Source organism: Schizosaccharomyces pombe (assembly GCF_000002945.2).
Source record: "Schizosaccharomyces pombe strain 972h- genome assembly, chromosome: III".
Classification (NCBI taxonomy): Eukaryota; Fungi; Ascomycota; class Schizosaccharomycetes; order Schizosaccharomycetales; family Schizosaccharomycetaceae; genus Schizosaccharomyces; species Schizosaccharomyces pombe.
Window position 1 is genome coordinate 375,427 of NC_003421.2, and position 22,738 is coordinate 398,164.

The 22,738-nt window shown below is 35.3% G+C and overlaps 10 protein-coding genes and 12 long non-coding RNA genes across 22 annotated transcripts, besides 1 other annotated feature; 12 read left to right on the forward strand and 10 right to left on the reverse strand.

Moving 5' to 3' along the window:
- Position 1: 1 nt before the first annotated feature.
- mug174 (coilin Mug174) lies at positions 2 to 2,636 on the reverse strand. The gene is made up of 3 exons (NM_001355874.2): positions 2,526 to 2,636; positions 1,202 to 2,471; positions 2 to 1,164 (listed from the first exon to the last, which is right to left on the reverse strand). Exons 2-3 carry the CDS (start codon positions 2,454 to 2,456, stop codon positions 539 to 541), a joined length of 1,881 nt encoding a protein of 626 aa, NP_001342749.1. The 5' UTR covers positions 2,457 to 2,471; positions 2,526 to 2,636; the 3' UTR covers positions 2 to 538.
- Positions 771 to 1,142, forward strand: SPOM_SPNCRNA.6820. The gene has a single exon (NR_196162.1). It is a non-coding gene; the product is annotated as a non-coding RNA (long non-coding RNA).
- Positions 1,363 to 1,789, forward strand: SPOM_SPNCRNA.6821. The gene has a single exon (NR_196163.1). It is a non-coding gene; the product is annotated as a non-coding RNA (long non-coding RNA).
- A 36-nt stretch (positions 2,637 to 2,672) lies between the features above and the next one.
- On the reverse strand, positions 2,673 to 5,422 carry srp68 (putative signal recognition particle subunit protein). The gene is made up of 4 exons (NM_001355875.2): positions 5,234 to 5,422; positions 4,302 to 5,178; positions 2,763 to 4,226; positions 2,673 to 2,706 (listed from the first exon to the last, which is right to left on the reverse strand). The coding sequence occupies exons 1-3, from the start codon at positions 5,395 to 5,397 to the stop codon at positions 3,639 to 3,641; spliced, it is 1,629 nt and encodes a 542-aa protein (NP_001342750.2). The 5' UTR covers positions 5,398 to 5,422; the 3' UTR covers positions 2,673 to 2,706; positions 2,763 to 3,638.
- cdc31 (spindle pole body half bridge protein, centrin Cdc31) lies at positions 2,780 to 5,824 on the forward strand. Its single transcript, NM_001022790.3, has 2 exons — positions 2,780 to 3,097; positions 3,264 to 5,824. Exons 1-2 carry the CDS (start codon positions 2,803 to 2,805, stop codon positions 3,497 to 3,499), a joined length of 531 nt encoding a protein of 176 aa, NP_587797.1. The 5' UTR covers positions 2,780 to 2,802; the 3' UTR covers positions 3,500 to 5,824.
- Positions 5,825 to 6,214: 390 nt separating this feature from the next.
- Positions 6,215 to 6,577: an LONG TERMINAL REPEAT.
- Positions 6,578 to 6,950: 373 nt separating this feature from the next.
- Positions 6,951 to 8,343, forward strand: SPOM_SPCC1682.06 (uncharacterized protein; the record flags this gene model as incomplete). Its single annotated transcript, NM_001022792.3, has 2 exons — positions 6,951 to 7,341; positions 7,387 to 8,343. The coding sequence occupies 2 exons, from the start codon at positions 6,951 to 6,953 to the stop codon at positions 7,710 to 7,712; spliced, it is 717 nt and encodes a 238-aa protein (NP_587799.1). The 3' UTR covers positions 7,713 to 8,343.
- Positions 7,333 to 8,491, reverse strand: SPOM_SPNCRNA.6822. The gene has a single exon (NR_196164.1). It is a non-coding gene; the product is annotated as a non-coding RNA (long non-coding RNA).
- A 177-nt stretch (positions 8,492 to 8,668) lies between these two features.
- Positions 8,669 to 9,607, reverse strand: SPOM_SPNCRNA.1135. Its single transcript, NR_149987.1, has one exon. It is a non-coding gene; the product is annotated as a non-coding RNA (long non-coding RNA).
- On the forward strand, positions 8,765 to 10,621 carry ssl1 (transcription factor TFIIH complex subunit Ssl1). The gene is made up of 2 exons (NM_001022793.3): positions 8,765 to 9,264; positions 9,395 to 10,621. Exons 1-2 carry the CDS (start codon positions 9,047 to 9,049, stop codon positions 10,440 to 10,442), a joined length of 1,266 nt encoding a protein of 421 aa, NP_587800.1. The 5' UTR covers positions 8,765 to 9,046; the 3' UTR covers positions 10,443 to 10,621.
- On the reverse strand, positions 10,007 to 10,342 carry SPOM_SPNCRNA.6823. The gene has a single exon (NR_196165.1). It is a non-coding gene; the product is annotated as a non-coding RNA (long non-coding RNA).
- On the reverse strand, positions 10,594 to 12,809 carry mpf2 (meiotic pumilio family RNA-binding protein Mpf2; the record flags this gene model as incomplete). The annotated part of the gene is made up of 1 exon (NM_001022794.3): positions 10,594 to 12,809. The coding sequence occupies one exon, from the start codon at positions 12,807 to 12,809 to the stop codon at positions 10,698 to 10,700; it is 2,112 nt and encodes a 703-aa protein (NP_587801.1). The 3' UTR covers positions 10,594 to 10,697.
- Positions 11,731 to 12,938, forward strand: SPOM_SPNCRNA.6824. The gene has a single exon (NR_196166.1). It is a non-coding gene; the product is annotated as a non-coding RNA (long non-coding RNA).
- Positions 12,939 to 13,101: 163 nt separating this feature from the next.
- SPOM_SPNCRNA.579 lies at positions 13,102 to 13,773 on the forward strand. The gene has a single exon (NR_150950.1). It is a non-coding gene; the product is annotated as a non-coding RNA (long non-coding RNA).
- ggc1 (guanine nucleotide transporter) lies at positions 13,231 to 14,465 on the reverse strand. Its single transcript, NM_001022795.3, has 3 exons — positions 14,108 to 14,465; positions 13,892 to 13,986; positions 13,231 to 13,792 (listed from the first exon to the last, which is right to left on the reverse strand). Exons 1-3 carry the CDS (start codon positions 14,396 to 14,398, stop codon positions 13,276 to 13,278), a joined length of 903 nt encoding a protein of 300 aa, NP_587802.1. The 5' UTR covers positions 14,399 to 14,465; the 3' UTR covers positions 13,231 to 13,275.
- On the forward strand, positions 13,646 to 14,500 carry SPOM_SPNCRNA.1136. The gene has a single exon (NR_149988.1). It is a non-coding gene; the product is annotated as a non-coding RNA (long non-coding RNA).
- Positions 14,501 to 15,267: 767 nt separating this feature from the next.
- On the forward strand, positions 15,268 to 16,666 carry rpn8 (proteasome regulatory subunit Rpn8). The gene is made up of 2 exons (NM_001022796.3): positions 15,268 to 15,371; positions 15,416 to 16,666. Exons 1-2 carry the CDS (start codon positions 15,321 to 15,323, stop codon positions 16,337 to 16,339), a joined length of 975 nt encoding a protein of 324 aa, NP_587803.1. The 5' UTR covers positions 15,268 to 15,320; the 3' UTR covers positions 16,340 to 16,666.
- Positions 15,315 to 15,532, reverse strand: SPOM_SPNCRNA.6825. The gene has a single exon (NR_196167.1). It is a non-coding gene; the product is annotated as a non-coding RNA (long non-coding RNA).
- ctl1 (choline transmembrane transporter family protein) lies at positions 16,596 to 18,839 on the reverse strand. The gene is made up of 4 exons (NM_001022797.3): positions 18,746 to 18,839; positions 17,649 to 18,708; positions 17,060 to 17,599; positions 16,596 to 17,008 (listed from the first exon to the last, which is right to left on the reverse strand). The coding sequence occupies exons 1-4, from the start codon at positions 18,756 to 18,758 to the stop codon at positions 16,897 to 16,899; spliced, it is 1,725 nt and encodes a 574-aa protein (NP_587804.1). The 5' UTR covers positions 18,759 to 18,839; the 3' UTR covers positions 16,596 to 16,896.
- Positions 18,840 to 18,927: 88 nt separating this feature from the next.
- Positions 18,928 to 19,372, forward strand: prl2. Its single transcript, NR_149829.1, has one exon. It is a non-coding gene; the product is annotated as a non-coding RNA, poly(A)-bearing (long non-coding RNA).
- SPOM_SPNCRNA.1137 lies at positions 18,931 to 21,231 on the forward strand. Its single transcript, NR_149989.1, has one exon. It is a non-coding gene; the product is annotated as a non-coding RNA (long non-coding RNA).
- Positions 19,388 to 21,721, reverse strand: ubp16 (ubiquitin hydrolase Ubp16). Its single transcript, NM_001022798.3, has one exon. It carries the CDS (start codon positions 20,828 to 20,830, stop codon positions 19,457 to 19,459), a length of 1,374 nt encoding a protein of 457 aa, NP_587805.1. The 5' UTR covers positions 20,831 to 21,721; the 3' UTR covers positions 19,388 to 19,456.
- SPOM_SPNCRNA.6826 lies at positions 21,406 to 22,173 on the forward strand. Its single transcript, NR_196168.1, has one exon. It is a non-coding gene; the product is annotated as a non-coding RNA (long non-coding RNA).
- The last annotated feature ends 565 nt before the right edge of the window (positions 22,174 to 22,738 follow it).

A 22,738-nucleotide genomic window follows, 5' to 3' on the forward strand; every position in this document is an offset into this window, starting at 1 on the left:
TTAAAAGTGAGTTCTTTTTGAATTTCTTTCATAATATTAATATACAATTTTGAATAATACTGTTCTGGTATAATCCACAGTGAACAGTTCGTTAACAATTCCAAAGTTTGTAATCGTAAAGTCATTAAACGAACAGAGAGTTGCTAAAAGAAGTCAACCCTCATACTCACTTAAAATATGAGTGAAATAGAAGTAGATATACTTGAGGATGAACAATGTGTTTATCTAGAGAACCATTAAAAACACAAGATTAACATATGATGAAGCGTAAGGGAGTATGTGGTAAATTATATGCTTGAGATGTTTATATAGAAGGTGACTTTCACTCTGCGAGAGAATACAAAACCTCACCAACGTAATAACTTGTAACTAAATTTACGTTTAGCTTAAAAAGTCTGAAGAAATCACATGAACAACAGATCATCTTCTATCGTTCTGCCTTCTGTTAAACTTTTCAAGAGTTCGTATAATCAGCTCTTAAAAACAAATAAGTTCTCAGAATTATAGTCATAACATCAGAGACTTGAGGTATCAAATTTTAATTTGTAAGCTCCAATTTATGTACATTCGAAAGTGAAGACCATTCGTACGTAGCAATTCCCTCAATTAACTCTTCATCAGGCGTGGTCCCGTATCTATTGCGAATGACTTCTCCATTCACATCAAATTTCAAGTCTAGCCGATCTCCTAAATCTAGCTGTATTTTGACTTTTTCTTCACTGCAATCTACTACGCGACCGGTTTTCTCTGAAATTTCAGGTGTACAAGTAACTGGGTTTAAATCCATGACTGTGAACCTCATCAAACTTCCAATAGGAAATTCAGTATGGAAAGAATTGGAGGATAAGGAAACTGGATGAGAAACGTATTTAGGCGCCACTTTTAATGAAGCTAAAGATGCTGAATCCTCCTCATCATTTTTAGTTAAATACGAGTCAGGAACATTTGCAACGACGGTAGATTCATTGGCTGAAAAAGTATCATTAGATTCTTGCATCAAACGTTTCAATATTCTTGCTTTCTTACGACGAAGATTCCGAGCTTTTGTAGCTGATGAACCAGATCCGGGAGGCCGAACTGAAATATTATTAACATGGCCATCGAATTCAGCATTTAATTTGCTTTTTTTATTATCATCGGAAACACCCGTATTATCGTCCTCAACTACTAAGTTAGTTGACACCTAAATAATGGGACTTACCACTTGAACGCAAGGTATTGCTCCAAGTATTTTCAGATTCTACACTATCTGATAAAGGGGTTGTAAAATTTTTTCCTTCTTCTGAAGGTTTTTCAGTATTTTCACATCCTCGATGAACTTTGGTGGTTTCACTAGATAATTTGCTAGGAGAGGAAAAGTAGTATTGGCTAGGTTCATCATAATGTAGATAAGATATTTCTTCAACAGTAGGAGGCGTACTTGAAGAAGGGGCGACCTCAGATTCTACTGCTTCATTTTCGGCTTTAAAGGTTCCTTGTGGAAAAGAAAACTCGTTCGCCGTATTTAAAGAAACTGACACCGATACATTATTAGAAGAAATCGTATCTGAAGAAGATTGTCTCGCTGTGTCCGAACTTTCATCCCCTGAAGAAGAATCACTGGTTGACGATAGGTCACTTGAATCTGAAACTGAGCTTGAAGATTCGGAAGAGGATGAGTCAGATTCCGAAGGAGTTGAATTCTTTGATTGAGAAGTCAACAATGAATTGAGCTCTGGTTGCTGTACTATTGAAGCTGAAACGAATTCTTGGTGCAATGATAAATCGGAAGCAGAAATTTGCTTAGCATGTAGAGACTCATATTTGTTTTGTTGAAAATTTGCTTTAAAAATAGTATCATTTTCATTTGAAATTTTCGACTTTTTGGTATTTAAAGCATAATTTTCGGGCATATTAGCGTATTGACTTATAGATGACAAGGGGGCATTTCTCTTTTTAGAAATCCATGAATCATTAGCTTGATAACGAGGTGAGGCACGACCAGCTAAATCAACTTTTTGCATCGTTTCGGGTGATAGCATTTGCTGTTTTTGTGAAGCCTTGCTATTCATGAATTTAGACGACCATTCTCTAATATTTTCTTTAAGTTCATTTGGACTATCTAGTCTTAGTACAAGCACCTCGCAACCTCTGTGTAAGCCTTCAGACCTTGGTAAAGCACGAAGCTCAAGAGTATCTGTCTCTTCTAGGAATAGTCCATACGACATAGAGACAGGTAAAGCGAATCCGTCCTTAGCGAGTTGTAAAAACATTTCATTACCAATGGTGTACCTTTTAATACTTTCATAACCTGTGAAGATAGCGCGTTTATCTTCTAGTCCGGAAAAGTTGAATTTGATGATATTGTAAAGTAAATCAGCCACTAAACTAGATGAGTCTGATAAATCAAGTTGGGACGTATGAATCCATTGTTTTATAGGAACCAAAGGTTCACAACTGCTAACTTTCAGCAGCATATTGACTATATTTTTCTATTAGTTATAACGAGTGTTTCGTTGTGCAGAGGATTTTTTGTGAACACCTACAGGTTATGTGTTTATTTTCATAAAAAGATTATGATTAAAGAACTTAACTGAAAAAAATGCGTCAAAGTAAAAAACCTAGTATGAAGACTTTTTTATTGATTGTGATGGTTTGTTTACAAGTTCTACACGTTGTCAATTTAACATTGTTACCATATTATTCCGTAAAGTAATTAACGATGTGCTACTATTTTGTTAGAATCAATGCGTACAAGAAGTGTCATGTAAATACTCACACACCTGCTGTTATTTAAGACGTTCTGTTTACCACCACATTTACATGTTTGCTAACGCACGGGCTAAAAGGCGTTCAAGGGCATCTTCACCGACTCCTGCAAGGTTGGGAGGATATGCGCCTTTGCGAGTAGAGATTACAGAGGAACAGCGACAAGATATTAATGAAGCTTTTAAGCTGTTTGACTCTGATAAAGATAATGCTATTGATTATCATGAGCTCAGGGCTGCGATGCGTGCTTTAGGGTTTAATGCGGAAAAATCAGAGGTTTTAAAAATTCTACGTGATTTTGATAAAACTGGCAAGGGCTACTTACAAATGGAGGATTTTGTTCGCGTCAGTAAGTGTGCACGTCTTGGCATTGATATATTTTATTAGATGGAAATTTAAAATAGGGAAGACACATACAACTGGCTTGAAAATGAGTTTTTTTTTAAATTTCTTTTTCCACTCTTATATGGCTTGTCATTCTTCTTCTGTTGAACGTGTTTACTAATTAGATATAGTGACGGAAAAAATTGTTGAACGAGATCCATTAGAAGAGATTAAAAGGGCTTTTGAGTTATTTGATGATGACGAGACAGGAAAAATCAGTTTAAGGAATCTTCGAAGAGTTGCAAAAGAGCTTAATGAAAACATCGACGATCAGGAATTGGAAGCCATGATTGAAGAATTCGACCTTGATCAGGATGGAGAAATTAATGAGCAAGAATTTATAGCAATTATGATGGATGAAGCATAATGGAGAACACATGCTAATTTACTTTTTTTTCGTTTACGTCAATTAATAGATAAAGTAGCAATTAGCAGGGACACATGTCTTTCGTTTTAAATTCTTATTTATATATAACAAATCTCTTAAGTTCTTCCAACCTGTTTTTCTATCGTCCAAGCAAACTGCTAAAGAACCCTTTATTTTTCTGTTTAGGCTCTTTCGAAACTGATGTAACAGGTTTTTCCGGTTGTGCTTTCTTTTTGTCAAAAGAGGTCTGCTGACCTAGATATGTAATAGCTAAATCAAAGAATAAAGGCTTTGCTGGAATAGCCCTAATATCAGCGTCTGTAAGATTCCAAGATGGTTCTAATTCTGCAAGCGTTTGATAACTATCAAGTGTTTCAACCAACGACAAGTTTTTAGGTGGTTGATTTATATTTCCCATGGATGCCAAACTTTGTAATAGCAAAATTTTCTTTTTTAGCTCCTTTTCGTCTTTTTTAAGTTCAGGGATTATATCGAATGCTATAAGATGTGGCTTTTCTTCAAAGTTGCGCAATATATCATTCACCTGTTGTAAATACGAGGCAGCTCGTACACACATCGCAAGACTCGCCAGTTTATCCTGTGCCTGGTAAGCATCGGCAATAGCCTGGCAGCGTTTACTCTTAGCCAAAGAAATTTGGGCTTCTAGTTGGGCAGTCATACCAGTATCTCGTGCAATACCGGGCAATTCTTTAGCAATTTCAATGTTCTATAGCAATCTATTAGTATTTGTCCCTCCTTTCTCTTTAAAAATTATTTCTTCTGAATAAAAGCAAAGTCTTACCTTAATAATAGAATCATACAAGCTTTGACGAGATCGAAGCTGAGCTTGTGAAGCAACCAATTCGGAATCATTCTCAACTGCCAAGTCTCTTTGGATACGGAGCAATACTACATTGTAAGCCAAGTAAGTATAACAAATAGAGAGAGTTTGGAATTTTTGCTCGTCTTCAAGGCCTGTGTTATCAAGAACGCTTTTGGTAATTTCTTCTGCTCTAGCCCATGCAGCAAGCAGACGATCTCTTTTAGAGTCTATGGTTCCAGGAGAATTTTTGACATCGTGAATTGCATATAGAGCCAATACGACATCAGGATGCTCTATTTTTACTCTCTGATCTCTCCATTCAATGACTGTGATAGTTTGCAAGGAATCTTGTTCATCTCCGGTCATTTGCAATATTTCAGAATCAACGGAATTTACATGCTGAATTACCTCCTCATCCTTCGGTATACTTGACAACATCAAAATGTCTAATGACTTGGTCTGGTTTTGCAAGCCAGTTCTTTGAGCAACGTATCGTAAATTGGAATCAATTTGATTTTGGAGTTCTCCAAGTACACTCTTCTCATGTTCAGCAAGTGTATCAATTTTATTTTGCAAGACTAGGAATGAAAGTCGAGAAATACTAAAAGCGCTCAAAGAGCCTTCCCAATCTCGTTTCTCGTAGTTTAGAGTACCCTCGATATATTTGGCAAAAGCAATAGCCTCCAAATAAAAGATATGATCGTTGCAATCAAATGCATTCGTAAAGGAAACCAACTCTTTTCCAAATTGATCTGCACGTTTTAATCTGCGCAATGCATGTCGACGTTGACTAGATCGCAAAAAAACAAATTGTTGAAAAGCACGATCAGCATTGAAAAGTAAAATTTCAGCATATCTATAACAAAAGAAGTACATAATTAGTCAATCGGACATTAGCATAATCCTCTTACCTTTTGTCTACTGAAGATTTTGGTTTCCCACCTCTCTGTGTAATATGAAGGGATTTTCGTAATCCATGAATGCGATGGGACAAATATTTTATGTACTCATTTCCTTCATAAAAATGATCAGATCTGGCTTCCAGTAATAAAGGAAAAATATAAAAATTAGCCATTTGCTTAATCAAACCAGAAAACAGTACTTCGCCGGTGCCATTTTTGAGACATAAACCAACGGTGCTTAGATTATCGCATCCTAGGCGTGAATCGTTAAACTGCAAGTTAACGATCACTATGCTATAGTTCATTACTTTAACTCACATTATTTGGTAAATATCTAAAAGCTATTATTACCAAGGACGTTGAAAGCTTAACATGCGGGTCCATTAATTACTAATTATTAATTGAATTTGGAATTTAATATCCACTTCTTAAAACGGGCTGTCTGCATATCTTCATTGTCCGATTCCACTTGTTTCTACGTCGCTTGCTTTAGATCTCTTAACTAAATATTACTAAAAGAGATACTGTTATTATATTAGACCAAAAAAAGCAATTTAAGTATACACTTTTGTCTTACTAAATATTCTCATTAATCGTATTCATAGCATGTTTATAATCTTATAAAAATTGATGCTAATTTCAACATTATAAGGCCACTGAAGGAATTCTATCGCTAAGCTCATAGATTACTAAAGATTATGAATGCGGCATACTATATAATAACTGCCAAATTAGTAGTTTACAATCTCTCCAAACTACTTAGAAAATGCGTTGAGTTTGTAGAAGAAGTATATTGCGTTATACAGTATTGTGAGTGGTGGGTGATAATATATTTATCATTGTAACAGCTAATAACTGGACTGAGAATGATGCTCTGTTTCAATCTAGACTTCTAATTTTAACTACTATTTTATATCAATATCAATGGATGTTTTAGTAAACAAACATATAGTCTTCTGCTATTGTTCAACAAATTGAGATTAATTGGTATGTAAGCTACGCAGTTTGGTATCTGATTTAAGGATACGTAGAACTGCGGTGAGTTTTCCTTGTGACCTATTATATTACAATACACAGGTTGTATAAGTAGCAACTGAGTATAGGTATTGTATTAACTGGGTTATAATGTTACCTATCACTAATATAGCTCATAACTGAACTGAGGAACGAGGTTCAGCAGTAGCTCTATTTATAGTATTCAGATAATATTGATCTTAATAGATTATCATTAAGATCAATCTCCATATCGTATCATACATGGTACGATATATAATTAGAACATGTGACATATAGTGATACTCAACGTAGTGTATCATAGCGTAGTGTAGTATTGCTGACATGGTATTCCATGTAGTGTATTTTGATGCGTAACGTAATGTTTAATAGCGATTTTAGTGTAGCTCACTGTCTAGCAATTAGTGTTGCATACTTTTCAAAGTATGATAAAACGAAGCAAGGCATCGCTATTATAGCGTATTGGTACGCAGTACCTAATTAATGCTAACTTGTGCGTAAATTGATATTGACAGCACAATGATTCAATTTCATTCCTTAACAAGAGCCATCTCTTTTTGTTGGATGCTTAGAACGCGTGGATTTTTAGGCTATTCAAGCGTTTGGTTTTGATCTATTTATCTATTTTATATTTTAATTTCGCATTTTATTTTGCAATGTTCAAGTTGAAACTCAAACGTATATAATCACTATTGGTAAAAGGCTCTTCAAAATGCCAGACGAAAAGTTACCTCAATACAATGAAGTTTGGAATGATTTGGAGAAGGGTTGTTTACATTCTTGTCCTTCATATTCAGTCAATAATCATGTAAACAATCCAATTGTCAAACAAAACTCAACATTAACACAACCATCGTTACGAAAAAAAAATACAATGGCTGCACCTGCTAGATTAAGAAAGCGTTCGGAAAATGTGCGACTTACACAAGCTAGATATGCGATATTTCATATCTTCCTTCCTTTCATTCTTACTTTATTGCTTTATCATAATTTTTATAATTATTTCGATCAGGCATTGGCGGATCTTAATTCTGTGGTTAAATATGTTATTGAAACTATAGTGTTAATATTTACATACGTGATGACAGTGATTATTGTTTATTGTAAGTTTTTGAGATGATTTGAATTCATGACTAACGATTTTCTAGTTTCATTTTCGTTAATTAAATTAGCGTTTGAAGAAGCTTATGTTTATGCACCGTCTGTAGCTAAAGCGAATGAAGGTCTAGCTAAAGCGATTGCAGGCCTAGCTAAATATGTAGCTAAAGCAATTCAAGGTTTGGCTCATATTATTTTATCCTTACTGTTGTTTATTCTCGGGCTCGAAGTAATAGAACAAGATGAAGAGACTGGCGACGTTGAAATGTCGTCTATGCGAGGCCAAGCAATTACCACAGAGCCAGCAAGTGACAATACAATGGCTGAGGAAACCGATTGCAACACTTCTAAAGATGTAGAATCGGGCAGCAACTAAAAGTCATGGCTAGAGAAAAAAATCAAGGGGCTGCCAACAGTTGCGAGGGTTTTTTTTATTTCATCACTAATTTTCTTACTTTCTTGCAAAAGTCACTTTTCTCCTTTATTTCTATTCCTTGTATTATTATCTTATATGCATCATCACTTAATCATTTTCGATGACAGTCATCACTATTTTTGTCTCTGTTATAGAGCAAACACGATGTGTATTTGTGGTGCTAGGAAAATTCATTTAACTAATGAATCTGTTGTCAATTATAGATTAATCATCCTCTTTATTGTTTTACCAAATTGATATACAATCCTTAATTGTGACTTTGTAAGATTTGCGACTTAAAAAATTGTTCAATTAAGACATTACTCAAAAGATGCAAAGTAGTGATTTAACCTTTTTTTTTGTTGGATATATACGAAATAAGGATTCCATTCATCATTCTCAAGTTTTGGAGTTTTAAAAACCAGTATATACAGCAAATATAAGTTGAAATTTGTTTCTAAGACAAATAAAAACGAAAAAATCGACCTTGGAGTAGAACGAGAACTTCTTAAACAATGCGATTTCGCAATTCCTAGTCAGTAGCCAATTTCTGTTCGAGAAAATCAATTAAATGAACTCTTTCGTCCTGCAAACCATCCAACATTCAGCCTAAGCGAAAAGTAATTATTCTTCTTATGTCCATATCACTTGTAGCTTTACATAAAATATTGGCAATTACGCAGTTTGCAAATTTCTAAGTCTCTACTATATTGCAATATGCAGTTTGTACAAATAACCGAGCCATAAATAATTTTATAAAATACGATATATAACTCATCCTTAAAGAATGAGGAGTACAGATTTATTTTATATTCTTCTTTTACTTTCATAATTTCCTAAGTTTTTTCAAATAACAGAAATAGTTGTATACAAATTTCATATCACAAATCAAAGACTGATAAACACGAATTAACGCAGCATAACGAAATTCATTATTATATTTAACAAATAATGGTTGCGCTCCTTGTCCGTATTGTCTTCGTGTAAATGGTCTCTTGTTCTAGTACTTACTTAGTCTTACCATTTTACTGGTATGCCCAGGAGTCATTGCTTTTTAAAAAAATAAAACTAAAAATAATAAAAGAAAGAACTTTCGCTCATTGCATGTAAAGCAACTCGACGCGACTATTCAAATTACCAAAAGTTCACTGGGTAAAACGTGACTTGAAGAAATACATTCGCTTTGAGTTCTTTAGTCTGTAGAAACCAAGGAATAGAATTTGTGCAATATTCATTTATCTAATTATCAAATAGCGTTCTGGCATAATACCTATGCTCGGTTAAAATAACACTCAATGAATGAGAACCAAAAAAGTTTTGACTCTGACAAGTCGGAAAGCGAGGATGAACAAAAAAATGGAAGAGTTAAAGTAAGAAGCAGGAAAACTGACGATAATGAGGGTTATACTTGGGAAGGTGAATATCAGCGTTCTTGGGATATCGTACAGGAGGACGCAGAGGGTAGTTTAGTAGGCGTTATCGCTGGGCTTATTCAAAGCGGGAAACGTAAAAGGTATGGCGTATCAAAATTGGTTTTCTTATGTTCTTCATTTGTTTGTTAGTTGCCTATGTTGGGCATTTGGAAACATATTAGTCTTTTATAGCATCGATGAACGGTATACTAACTTGTCAATCTGATTTAGACTTCTTAGAGATACAACTCCGTTACAACGAGGTATTATTAGACACATGGTCTTGGTGTTAGATTTGAGCAACTCTATGGAGGAGCGTGATTTTCATCATAAGCGGTTCGACCTTCAGATAAAGTATGCTTCTGAATTTGTTCTTGAGTTTTTTGAACAAAATCCTATTTCCCAATTATCGATTATAGGCGTAATGGATGGAATCGCTCATCGGATAACTGATTTGCATGGGAATCCTCAATCGCATATTCAGAAGCTTAAATCTCTTCGAGATTGTAGTGGAAACTTCTCTCTTCAAAATGCTCTCGAAATGGCTAGAGCTTCTTTATCACACATTGCTTCCCATGGCACTAGAGAAGTCCTTATCATTTTTGGTTCCATCTTATCATCAGACCCTGGCGACATTTTCAAGACGATTGATGCTCTGGTTCATGATTCTATTCGTGTCCGTATCGTTGGTTTGGCTGCTGAAGTCGCCATTTGTAAAGAAATTTGTAATAAAACTAACTCATCTACGAAAAATGCCTACGGCGTAGTCATCAGTGAACAACATTTTCGCGAACTTCTACTCGAAAGCACAATACCTCCTGCTACTGATTCGGCTAAAACCACTGATGCTTCTTTGGTAATGATGGGATTTCCTTCTAAGGTCGTTGAGCAATTGCCAAGTCTTTGTGCTTGCCATTCAATTCCGTCTCGTGGTGGGTTTCATTGTCCTCGTTGTAAAGCAAAAGTTTGTACTTTACCGATCGAATGCCCTAGTTGTTCTCTCGTTCTAATCCTTTCAACACATCTTGCTCGATCTTATCATCATTTGTTTCCATTGAAAAACTGGAGCGAAATTCCTTGGTCCGCAAATCCAAAGTCCACTCATTGCTTTGCGTGTCAGTTACCTTTTCCGAAGCCGCCGGTTTCACCGTTTGACGAATCTACTTCATCGATGCGGTATGCATGTCCCTCGTGTAAAAATCATTTTTGTTTGGATTGCGATGTTTTTGCGCATGAACAACTTCATGAGTGTTATGGATGCCAATGCTCCGGAAATTAAAGTTTCTTTTGGTATATTAATGAACGCATTTATTTATAATAATTATTTTAAAATACTATTATGCTACTTATTCACAAATATGTAAAGAGATATATATTTCAATTTACTTATTTAAAGAGATCGTTGCTTAACTACCTTATCCGGAAGATAGTGAAAATTTGATCTATTGATGCTTCAGTAAGTGTTAGAGCTGTATCATATATAAAATAAAAACTAATTAAAATGTGGAAATGAATATATCCCTATATTTACAGATCAGAGGTCAGTATTGCAGTTGTAGTTGATTACAGAGGAAACCTGTTTTTGAGAATTCCATTTCTCGACTAAATAAGCAACCTTCTGACCGTACTTGCTTCCCCGAAGAGAAACCATGTGCTTTTTTATATGCGTAATGACAAGGTTTTTCTCAGCTGGTTGACCAAGTTGAATTATTTGCTGAATTAAATAGTTGCCATACTGATCAGATGCAATATCGATTAAAGGCTGCCTTGTTCGGTCAACTCTCGCGTTTGTAATTTGTTTTAGATATAAGGAAATGAAATTTTTTGGGCCAGACTTAATTGCTTTTTCAATGACCTTAGAGGCAAATTGGTCAATACTAAATTCCACTGCACGATTCAATAATGCATCAATGACTCTTTTCAAATCCTCTCCTTGTCCGTTTTCTACCATGTGTTGCACCACCCAGTTTCCCCATTGACCACGTGCAATACCGTCTAAATGAAAAATGATTTCCTCAATGCATTCACGCTTATCTTTCTCTACACAGTTCTCAAACATATTTTGGACTACGAGACTTCCATTTTCCCCGACTGCAACTTCGTGCCATTTTCCTCTCAAGGCATTGTTTACGCGATTCATGACATTAACTGGATACTCGTACCATTGCGTTTCAAACAATTTTTGCCAGACATGGCATGCATAGTGGTGCATTATTGTAACATCAATAGTGAGGAATAACTCGTCCATCATAGCCAGTTTAATATCTTCTGTCACATTATCTATTGCCTTTTGAACAACGTGGCATCCGAAAGGATCTGTTGCCAATTTTAACATATTTCCCAACATGGCAGATCCCATTTGTCGAATTTGTGGGGCAGTGCCATGCTCAAAACATCTTTGAACTAAGAAATTCCCAAAGCGGTTAAGCATCAGAGGATGGATTTGAGATATTATGGAATCAACAATGTTTTGTTTCATATCATAAGAAGAAATTTTCAGCTTCTGTTGAAGGAATATCGAAGATTGCTGATCATTGCTTACAATAATTTTATCAATTATAACATTCCAATCATATACAGCATTCCTTTCAGAGATTTTTCTGTATCGGGCAGCTGGTTCTCTTGAAGAAGTAGACTCGGGGATGACAGATGGGTTCGAGTTATTCATAGTTTCCCATATGGACTGTAAACTGGCGGCACTATTTACTCCTTTCGAGTACGAAGAACTCCGAGAAGAGCTGAGTGAGTATGGCTTTAACGTGCCAGACGTATTCGTACTCAAGTTATTTGTGGATGCCGAGAGATTCACTTCATTCGACCAACTATCACGGTTCTTAACTGTATAAGTTCCAAGATCGACATCCTCTGGAGATAATGGTGTTGACGGTTTAGAATTGCTATATCGAACATTGGTACGGATCGATGGTAATGAGTTATGGGATTTTAGCTTGCAATTGTCCGATTGGAAATTAGCTAACGAAGCCTCATAAGGGTTAAAATTCGAAGAAGATATCCATGGTGAAACTGAAAAACGAAATTTTGGATCTCCGTTTCTATTAGAGTTCAAATTTTCCTCAGAAGAAGATGCAGACAATATATTTTCACCTGTTACGTTTTTGACTGCTGTTCCAAATACAGGAGCATTCGTGGATTTAATACTGTTCGAACTTAATTTTCGAGAATAATTCAACGAACTTGAAACATCAGCCAAAGCAGTTGCCGAAGGAACAGACAAAGAATCCTGCAATGACATGCTCTTAGGAGCTGAAGTTGCGTATACTGCATGCTTTTTAGTCCCAACAACAGGTCGAACTAATTCTACAGAAACAGAGGTAGATGGGTTATGAGCAAATGCATCATTTTGAGAAGAAGCCCCATCAGACATGATATTTGCATTAGACAAGAGCGTTTGTAATTCTTCAATATGTTTCGTTTTGGTACACAAATCTCTTTTCTGATTGTCGATCTCTCGTTGTTGACGTTGAACAACAGTGCTTAATGCATGGAGTTTCTTTGTAATATCGAAATAAGATTCGCTTTCACTAACATTTGAAAGTTCATTTAATTCTGACTTGGAATGCTCCAGCGATTCAGAGATTGAATGATTTGCAGAAGTCGAAGGTAGCCTTAAATCAATTGACTGCATAATAAACTCTATAAATAAAAACTAATATTTAATGGATATGGTTTTTTCTGTTCTTTCGGAAATTGGATATTGGTGGATGAAGAGTTGCTGACACCAGGCTATAAATATCCAACCAAAACAAATAGTGTTTACCAAGGTAAGTTCACTCAGAAAAATAAACAATAACAGAAACAAACAAAATAAACAAAACAAACACCAATCGAAGTAATATTTGAGAAAATAAGTAGATTAAGGACAAGTATATCTAAAAAAATTAAAAGAAAAACAAAATATTTGTTAGTATTTTTACAAAGTAAAAGATCAATAACAGTCTCAAAAAAAAACTTTCTTCACTTTTGAATGACAAAAACAAAAAGAACCAAAAAGTAAAGTCTTTCAAAAGATTACAACCCCAATGAATTATTTATATAGAAAAACAGAGCACACTCAACAATATTTCAACATTGAAATGAAGAAATAAAGCATATTATTTCAAAAGCTTATCAAAGAAGGGGATAAGGGTTTGAGCCATGGTAAATGAAAAAACAAGCTTAGGACCAGTTGTCAACAATTTGGGAGTCAACCCTTTAAAGAACGAGGTAGGTCCTTCGAATTTAAGCATATTTTTCAAAATAGTAAACCCGGATTGAGGGTTATCAAAATTCTTATTTTGAATACGAGTTTTAATAACATCGAGAGGGGCAGAGACAATCAAACTAGCAGAAGCACCAGCGATTGAGGTGAAAAAATTTTGAAAAAAAGTGGCTTGAGAGTAATCCTTTAGTTTAAATATGTACTCCTTAGCAAAAGCGTTACCACCAAAGAGTGCAAAAGAACCTGGGGCATTGCGGGCGGCAGTCCATCCCCATCCACGATACAACGCAAATTTCTCATCAGCGAGAATTCTGAAAACACCGCGACCTTTAAAAGCTGCAGGATTGGTTTGGCGCTTAATTTTCAGGACGTCTAAGGGAAGGAGGAAGATCTCTCCAATTCCAACGATACTGAAAAGTTAGTAAGCTATACACATCTTGAATTCCCTTTTCAACAATCTTAAACATAAGCTTTCAGCTTAGTTAAACAAATATTCGACAGATACATACCTTCCAGCAGTAGCATGCATAATGGCTTTTCCAGATCCCTTTCCAAAAGTTTTATCAAAAGTATGTCTATAATTTTCATTCAAAAAGTCTTTTACCTGAACATGTTAGTAAAGATGAACGAGTATACTGAAGCCAACTGCGATACATTAATTCCGCCATCAAGGCTTGGAAAAAACGTACGCTTTAAACTACCAGTATAAGTACTCTACAACATACAATTGGTTGACCGCTATATTTATAAATACGTTGTACAATTTTGTAGCAAGCAGCATAGCCCAAACCAGGAAAAAGAGAGGTAGCCTTTTGGAGTAGAGGAGCAGAGGCAGCATCTCTGAAAATTACAGTGTTAAGTTGAGTTAAAGAAGTAATTTTTCCATGATTTGACATCAAACGCTTGGAAATTGTATCAACAGGATGAAAGAGTGAAAGTTCGAGAATTCCGGCAGATGCTGATCCCACAATTCGAGCGGTTTGCGACTCTTTGTTTTTCAACTGAACAGGAGCCATCTTTCTCTATCTATTTAAAAATTTAATTAATAACCAAAAAGTTTCGTTGTGTTGAAAAAGAAAAGTTAAAGGATTTTAGTGTAGTGAACTTTTATTGAAATTTTTTTCATTTTTTGATAAGAACTGATAGCCTTCGTTTTAGAGATAAGATGAAATATCGTTGTTCTCAAATAGTGATCTATGTTTTTCTGTTAATATTTTTAAACGTTTGAAATAATTCCAAAAACACAAATCCTATTAATGTAAGTTTGCAAAAAATCTCATGCATATGGCTTTGATGAAACGTGTGGACATACAAAATATCTGAATTCTAACTGTTTCAATTGCTTCAGACGAAAACTTTTAAGAACGTTCTTACTGAAAGTTTCTTTTACTTGTTTCATCGTAAATATAGTCATCGAACAGATATTTAATGAACTTTTGGAATGCGTCTCACGTGTATTTCGGTTTGATTAAGTAGTTAAAAGTGATATACTATGCTTCAAATCGAAATACCAGCATGTAATTTGATATGCAAAGTATTTCTTTAAAAAAAGAGCAGATGGTTTCAAGATATGTCTTCAATATTTAATGTCCATGTCTTTTCAGAATTTATTTGAGTAAATTACGTGCAATTACACGTTTAACATGATTTAAATGTATAGCTCTTCAATCCTTTCTACATATGAGAGGGAGTGTAATATAATTGCCATTTAGTAGCCTAATGGAATGATCATTGTTTAAAGCATTGTTATATTACAGCGCTTAATAGGTAGTTGGGCATTTGAAAGTATCGTAATATTTCTGTAATGAACTATGTCTTAACTTGCGGTAAGTAGGAAACCGCTGCAGCATGTGATGAGAGGTTACACGCTTTCAACCTTTCGTTTGCCATACACAGTTGAAGTTGTGAGAGACAAATTTTTAATATAAACCGGTTATAATGCCTCCTGCAGTGAGCTCTGAAACCTCTACAATCGTCCCACAGCAAGTTGTAAGTAGAAAATTTGAGAAACTTTTTTATTAACCATTGGTTAGATTGTGCATCCATTAGTACTTCTGTCAGCAGTAGATTCTTATAATCGATCTGCCAAGGGAACCAAAAGACGGGTCGTTGGTATTCTATTGGGTCAAAATAATGGCGACGTTGTAAACGTGGCCAATAGTTATGCTATACCATTTGAGGAAGATGAAAAGAATGCATCGGTTTGGTTTTTGGACCATAATTTTATGGAATCAATGAATGAAATGTTTAAAAAAATCAATGCAAATGAAAAATTAGTTGGCTGGTATCATACTGGACCACAACTCCGACCCTCTGATTTGGAAATCAACAACTTACTTAAAAAATACATACCCAATCCCGTTCTTGTCATTATCGATGTAAAGCCCAAATCAGTGGGTCTTCCGACTAATGCCTACTTTGCCATTGATGAAATTGAAGACGACGGCTCTAAGTCCAGCAGAACTTTTGTTCATCTACCCTCCAGTATAGAGGCAGAGGAAGCAGAGGAAATTGGTGTTGAACACTTGTTACGTGATACTCGTGATGCATCCGTTGGTACTTTAGCGACAAGAGTTACCCAGCAGGCACAATCTTTACAAGGCCTTGGGCAGCGTCTCACTGAAATCGCAGATTACTTAAGGAAAGTCGTGGATGGGCAACTACCTATAAATCATGCTATCCTTGCCGAGCTTCAGAGTGTGTTTAATCTTTTGCCTAACATTTTTAGCGGTCCTGTGGTTTCAGAACAGGCCTTGGAATCAGAGGCACAACGTGCTTTCAATGTGAATTCCAATGATCAGTTGATGTCCATTTATATTTCCAGCATCGTGAGGGCCGTGATTGCTCTTCATGATCTTTTGGATTCTTTGGCTGCTAGTAAAGCTATGGAACAGCAGGACATAAAGCCAACTGTTCAAAATGGAGAAGTTTCGGCTAATGCCGAACAAAAGGCTTAATCACTGTATTCATACTATCCATGTCTGGCTTCTATCATTTGTGGACTCCTCTTTCTGAGATTTAACGACTTTATCTAACGTAGGTTTTTTATTTCAATGTCTAAGTATCATAGAGTTTTTATTTATATCTTGTCTTTTCGCAGACAGTTTTGCAGATATTTGTAACCCTCTTAACTTGTAAAAGTTACACGTCGGGTTCGGGTTTATTTGCTTGTATGTTAAAAATGATATGTCTACGTTTGTTAAATTGTATTTACGAAGGATAAAAGTGTAATTTTAAGTTAGTACGAAGAAATTGCATACAAAATATCATATTTTAATTTACAGTGATATGATGGATAGCTTGAGAAAAAACTTTTCATGAAAAGAAATCCTAGCAAACGCCAAGGTGTCAATGTTAAAAAGTAGGCTGACATTATATTAATGAAGTAAAAGGGAATAGGGATACGCGTACAGGTGACCAGCATCTCTTTCTTTGAGCTCTTTGATGAAAGTAGGTTCTAAGGAAGTTAAAAGAAACAGAAAAACAGCAAAAGAAGTAATTCGCATTTTTGGTTTTAATATCCATTTGATTCAAAAAGCTGCCATGCCTCGAAACAGTGAGAACCATTAGGATCTCCTTGGCAGCTAGAAATATCGATAATAGAGCATATAAGTAACGCATCCACACTGTGAAAAAGTTAGTATTTTACGCGAGGATAACTAAATATAATTACTCACATCATGCTGAGGCCGCCCTCTATGGCGCCAATGATAAGCCAAGCAAGGAATCCGCCTAAAAGTCCTACAATGTAGCCATAAAAGACACCATTTTCATGAATGGAATAATTCCACGAAGTAACGCCAACTCCTATAGCGAGGAGGGAACGAGCGGCTAGCAAAGTGTATTTAGAAAAATAGTAGGAACGTCGGCGTAATCCTACTCGGTTCAATTGTTCGATTTGATACAAAGCCTTGGACGCATTCATGTACGGGACTGAGTAAATTGATGCGTATGCTAGGGTAAGAGGAGATGTGACATACGAAGCAGACGTCTTTGAAAACATATAATATACAATACGCGAAACGTGTCTTAGCCATGTGGGTAGGAAATGCAATGGTACTTTGGTGATAACAACTAAAAAGGAAGAAAAGGCACATAAACCATACTGATTGGAAACAACGTGATAGAAAAAGTGAGAAACTAAATTGGTTTTGGTAGCCGAAGACTTAGTATCACGATAAAAAAACCATTGAGAAACAATTGAAGAAATAATAGCGCTACAATTGTGTTAGTAAAAAATCCGGCCAAAGCAATATAATAACATACCATTGAAGAGCATGAAAAAATGTGCACAACCATAAGAAATGAAGTGAATAAAAGGAGGCCAAGACCCAAGAACTTCTCGGCAAAACCCATACAGAACCAACAAGGGTAGAACCGCGCAAAAATAAGCGGGCAAACAATCTTACCCATATAAAGATTAAAACATAAAACGAAAACAAGAAGCTGATGAATATTAAAGTGATTTGAGGAATATCAGCTATAACACGACAAGCAAGCCGAATAATATTAAAGGAAGTTTCAAAATGAATACGACGCCGCCAAACATAATATGAAAGCAGAATGGGTGCAACAAGCAAAATTATCCCAGTTAATAGCATCAACTTTGGTTGAATTGACGTTTCCAAGTGGATCCTAGACGCTTTTAACAAGTAGACAGCAAAAGCAAACATGGTCAATGGGACCGATGCTAGCAGGAAGTACAGAAAACGAGGAATTGCGACAAGACAGAAGAGCCATATAACTGAAAGCATCATACAAATAATCGCATCTTTATGAAATAATGGAAATGCTTTTTGTATTGCTGCGTAAGGAGAAGTGGCTGGAGGAATATTAGGATTTGTCCGCCAAACCATCAGGAAGCTATAGGTAAAGAGAGCCAACGTCAAAAATCCAAATGTTAATCCCCATTTTCGATCTGGAACCTTCTGTTCTGATGGAAGATGGGCATCATAAGGTAATTCCGTATATTCTTCATTTACGCTTTCATGAGATATAGTCTGTGGATTCGGTTGAACACCTAAATTTTCGGAGAAATTTCCATTGTAAATAGAATTCTCTTTAGAAAATAACTCGTTTTCGTTCCTTGAAATATGAGAGTTTGACTGCTCTTGTTCTCGTAATTGCCAATGGATAGACCCAGAATCTATCAAGGAGTTCAAACCATGCAAACTCGAAGACCCGGCGCTCAAATCAGTCTCATGACTATCAATTGAGCTATTTCTGTCTATGCTAACACTCTGAAGATTCGATCTTGAGGTAGGATATTTAAAATTGCGCTGGTCAACAGAAGAGAATCTTGATTGTGCAAGAAAACGCGAAGCATCTACTCGTTAGTGTAACTTTCTTCTATTACTACTTACAATCGCTAAACATAGATTTGCTTCACGTATATAAAATCACTTTACTAGTCAATTTGAAGGAGTTTTGGAAATTGGTCGTTGGGTGCAAAGGGTTACTCATTCCTCTCCATTGAAATCTATATGACGAAGATGGTAGCACTTTGTGGCACTAACAAATATATCCGTTAAGCTTAATTGGAAACCTTCTACTACTATGAATTTAATAACCGACCTCTACATTTGCAAAAATTGCAATTAAATGTTTTTGCTAATACGATTTACTGTCGTTATAATAGAATGGGTATCAAGTATGTTTACATTGAAAATAATGATCAATTTCTTCATAAAAACGATAAAGGAGAAGAAGATAACTTCAGGTACTTTAATAAAATGCAATGCCTACGGCTAAAGCCTAAGGAAGAATTACCCGGTTCCGTAGGAGATAAGCATTAAATCCGCTATAATTCAACAGAAGATATGTCAAAATAAAATTATCATTTTGACCAACGAACTGATTTAAAAGCTAAAAAGTTGCTCATTTCAGTCTTATGCAATGCAGCGGTTTAATTTACAAAATGATTTCTATAAAAAATCGCTGTTTCAAGATTAAAATGTTCTACGTGCAATAATATTATACCATCAACCTCTAAATAAGAGAGACATTAGCATATTAAAAAAAAAGATAGGCAAAAGGAAGCAAAAACTTTAACTGCTCAAGCTAACTGTATCGCATTAAAATGAAATTTTTCTCCGTTTTTTATTAGAAGTTTTGGTAACCGTGTTTTCGGTGTTTAGCTTGTGTTTAGACGATGAAGTTGATTTCCTCTTGTATTGCAAAATATAGGCCTGTTGATTCAAAACTCGATCAATACTGGAATTGGAAACGAAATCATCGTCAAATTTAAGCCAAACACCATTACTACTTTTGCAAAACGAATAATAATGGCCGCTTCGGGTACTTCCGCCTGCATGTACAAGAACCCCAATTAATTCGTACCAACAAGAACAATTGGGATCTGACATATACGGACCGAGATTGAATGATTCAGGGTATGAAATTTGCTTACTGATTTTGCTAGATTGGAAACCGTTGAATGTGAACCGCTTGAAGTGAATGGTTAAAATATTTGGTGCCCGATAAATAGTCATTTGCTTGGACGCATCCACCAGTTGCTTACAATTTTCACATCGATATTTGTTTTGTTTGGTAAGTTTTTCTGCATGCACAAAATGCTTTAAGGAATCTGCCAAGGAGGAGCCCTTCGCATCCACAGATAAGTCAAGTAAAGCTTGGTAGGTGTTGGAAGGTTTTTTACAAACTGAGCATAGAATCTGCTGGCGTAGGTAACCACCAAAAATTCTGTGTACTACCGAAGTCTCCCTGCTTGGATGATCAAGATTTTTATGGTTTTGAAGACAAGACTTTTGCCAAGCATCAACCAAATATCGCATAAATTCATGAGCATCTTCTTGGCGATATGGGCGGAAATGACTGGAAATTACTTTGAGCATACTTTGTATACCTGAAGGTTTGAAGGCCGAAGCTCGTTTGGTGCCTTTGTTGGGATAGGCACGGGCGACATGTTGCTCCATTCTACAGAGTACACATGCATTCATACGGCAGGATAAAGAATGTTGACCGGATAAAAGATATTGAACCAACGGTGGAGTTTGAGTCATCAACTGAAGTACTGAATTCATGAAACAAGTATTACCGAGATTTACGAGCCCCGGAGCATTGGGCATGATATTATCCCATTCCATCGACAATTTTTCTTCGGGAAATAGAATGCGAGCCGGAGGTATAAAAGCAGGATCCTCATCCACAAAATCATTAGCTCCATCACCCCTTGTTCCTGAAGATTTTTTGTATTCCTGGGAAGAAGAACCAGAACGTTTGTTTCTAGTTGGGGAAGTAGGCGCTGAAAATGACTTACGGCTAACAGTAGATTGCTTTGGATTGTTTAAGACAGTGTAAGTACCTTCAGGAACCGATGGTGAGGAAACAACCGCGGGACGAAAGCGAACGGGATTTTTAAGCAAATCATCTAGTGAATGCTTGACTGCAAAATCTAGTGACTGTCCTTGTAAAGTAGCAAGCGACATGTCAACAACGGAATGGAAAAACAACAAGCAATCAAAAATTTGAAATTATGAAGAAAAATGTTAGAAAAGAAGAAAAAAAAAAGCTATCTTTTAAAGCAAGAAACGTAGAAAAGAAGAGTGATGCTTTTCACAATTATCTTCAAGAGCTATTGTGAACGGAGTAAGCAGTTTGATGTAAACAATCAACAAAAACGAATGTAAACAAACTTATTCGTGAGTTGTCGAAAATAAAAACACCAAAAATAAAATAAAGCAAAAAAAAAGCGTTCAATGAGAAAATTTAAACTCACAAATTATTTTGAAATGACCAGCCACTATAGGTGTAGTAAATGAATTTAGAAAAAAATAATGCAAAGGTGGTAAAGCAGACGAAACCGTAGATAAAGTGATTAAAATTACTTTTAAATGAAAAGGATATAAAGTGATGCAAAAAATTCGGCGGGTAATTAGAAACGAGGATTTGACGTGTTTTCAAAAATTTGATAGAACGTAACAAAAAAACTATATAATAATAAACCAGGCAACTTTTGTGTGTTTCGAATATTTTTGAAAGTAATGTATAAATAAAAAATGGAAGTTATCCAGCTCTACGATTTAACACTCCATAGAACAAAAAAGAGGATAAAGAGACAACGACACGTGCTTTCGCGTTTTATATTTTTAAACGCGGAAAGCAATAAAAACAATCAACTTCTTAACAACTAAGGGAAAAGAACTCGCCAGAAAACTGGTAATACTACTGTAACGTAAACAAACGTCGTTACCCACGAAAGACAAAAAAGTCGGAAAAGGATATGGATATCTAATGTACGAAAACAACTTTATGGATCCAAAAGTAATATCTTCCTCAAGTCCTTCCCCAATTGTCTCGCCGGTACTGTGAAAAGGGAGAAATCGCTATTTTTTGAAAATTTTTCGTGTCGATAAAGTCGCGTTATTTTTCGTTATTTTTCGTTATCTTTCTCAGCGCATCAATCCAAACTGACCTTGAACTGTATTAATCTGACCTAACAATACTATGTACTGCAGTGTAATCTCGTTAAAGTAATTTAAGAAATTTCATTATGCAGACATAATGATGCGTTAGGCTGAAAACCGTCTAGTGGTATTGTTTAAAAAAGATGGCCGTGCTATTGAACTAAGAAGTTTAGTAGGACAGTAATGTTTTATTATATTATATTCTTTAGGTAAGTTAACTATAGCAATGAATCTTTATCACTAGAATCTGACTATGGGTGACTTATAGGTTATGGCGATAGGTAACGCAATTTAGTATCGTTTCCTTGGTCAAAACCTGAAATAAAGATCTGGGAACAAAGTCAAATATTGTTTAGCATGTAGTATATAAATATATTATTTAATCTTTATAATTATCATTATCTTCTTAGCTTACACTATGTTGTCACATTAATTTTTTTTATTTTTTTATTTTTTTGCGTTGACAGGTAGAATTCCCTTCAACGTGTAAATAAAACTACTATTTTCCATATGCAATTTCATTGATTTGAAAATATTTTCTAAAATCCTAACATCAATCGATTTATTGTTTATTGTTTTTTTTTTTGAAATCAATGTTATAGATTCTGAAACAGTCATTTTTTCCAAAAGGTTTTCAGACCTAATAATTAGAATATGAACACTAAATTGCTGTGAGTACTAATATAGTAAACTTTATTCCTTCAACTTTGGTATTTTATTTAATTTATCACTTTTTGGAAGCATTACTTCAACTAGAATTTTTATAATATGAACAAAGCGTTTGTCTGGATTGATTGTAAAAAATTGCAAAACGAACGAAAACACTCTACAGAATAGCACCAGTGTATTGTAATCGGGATTTAAAATTAGAAGTATTTCTGAATTATCTGGTCCATTTTAAATAAATTATCGCACGTTTTCGCTAAGAGT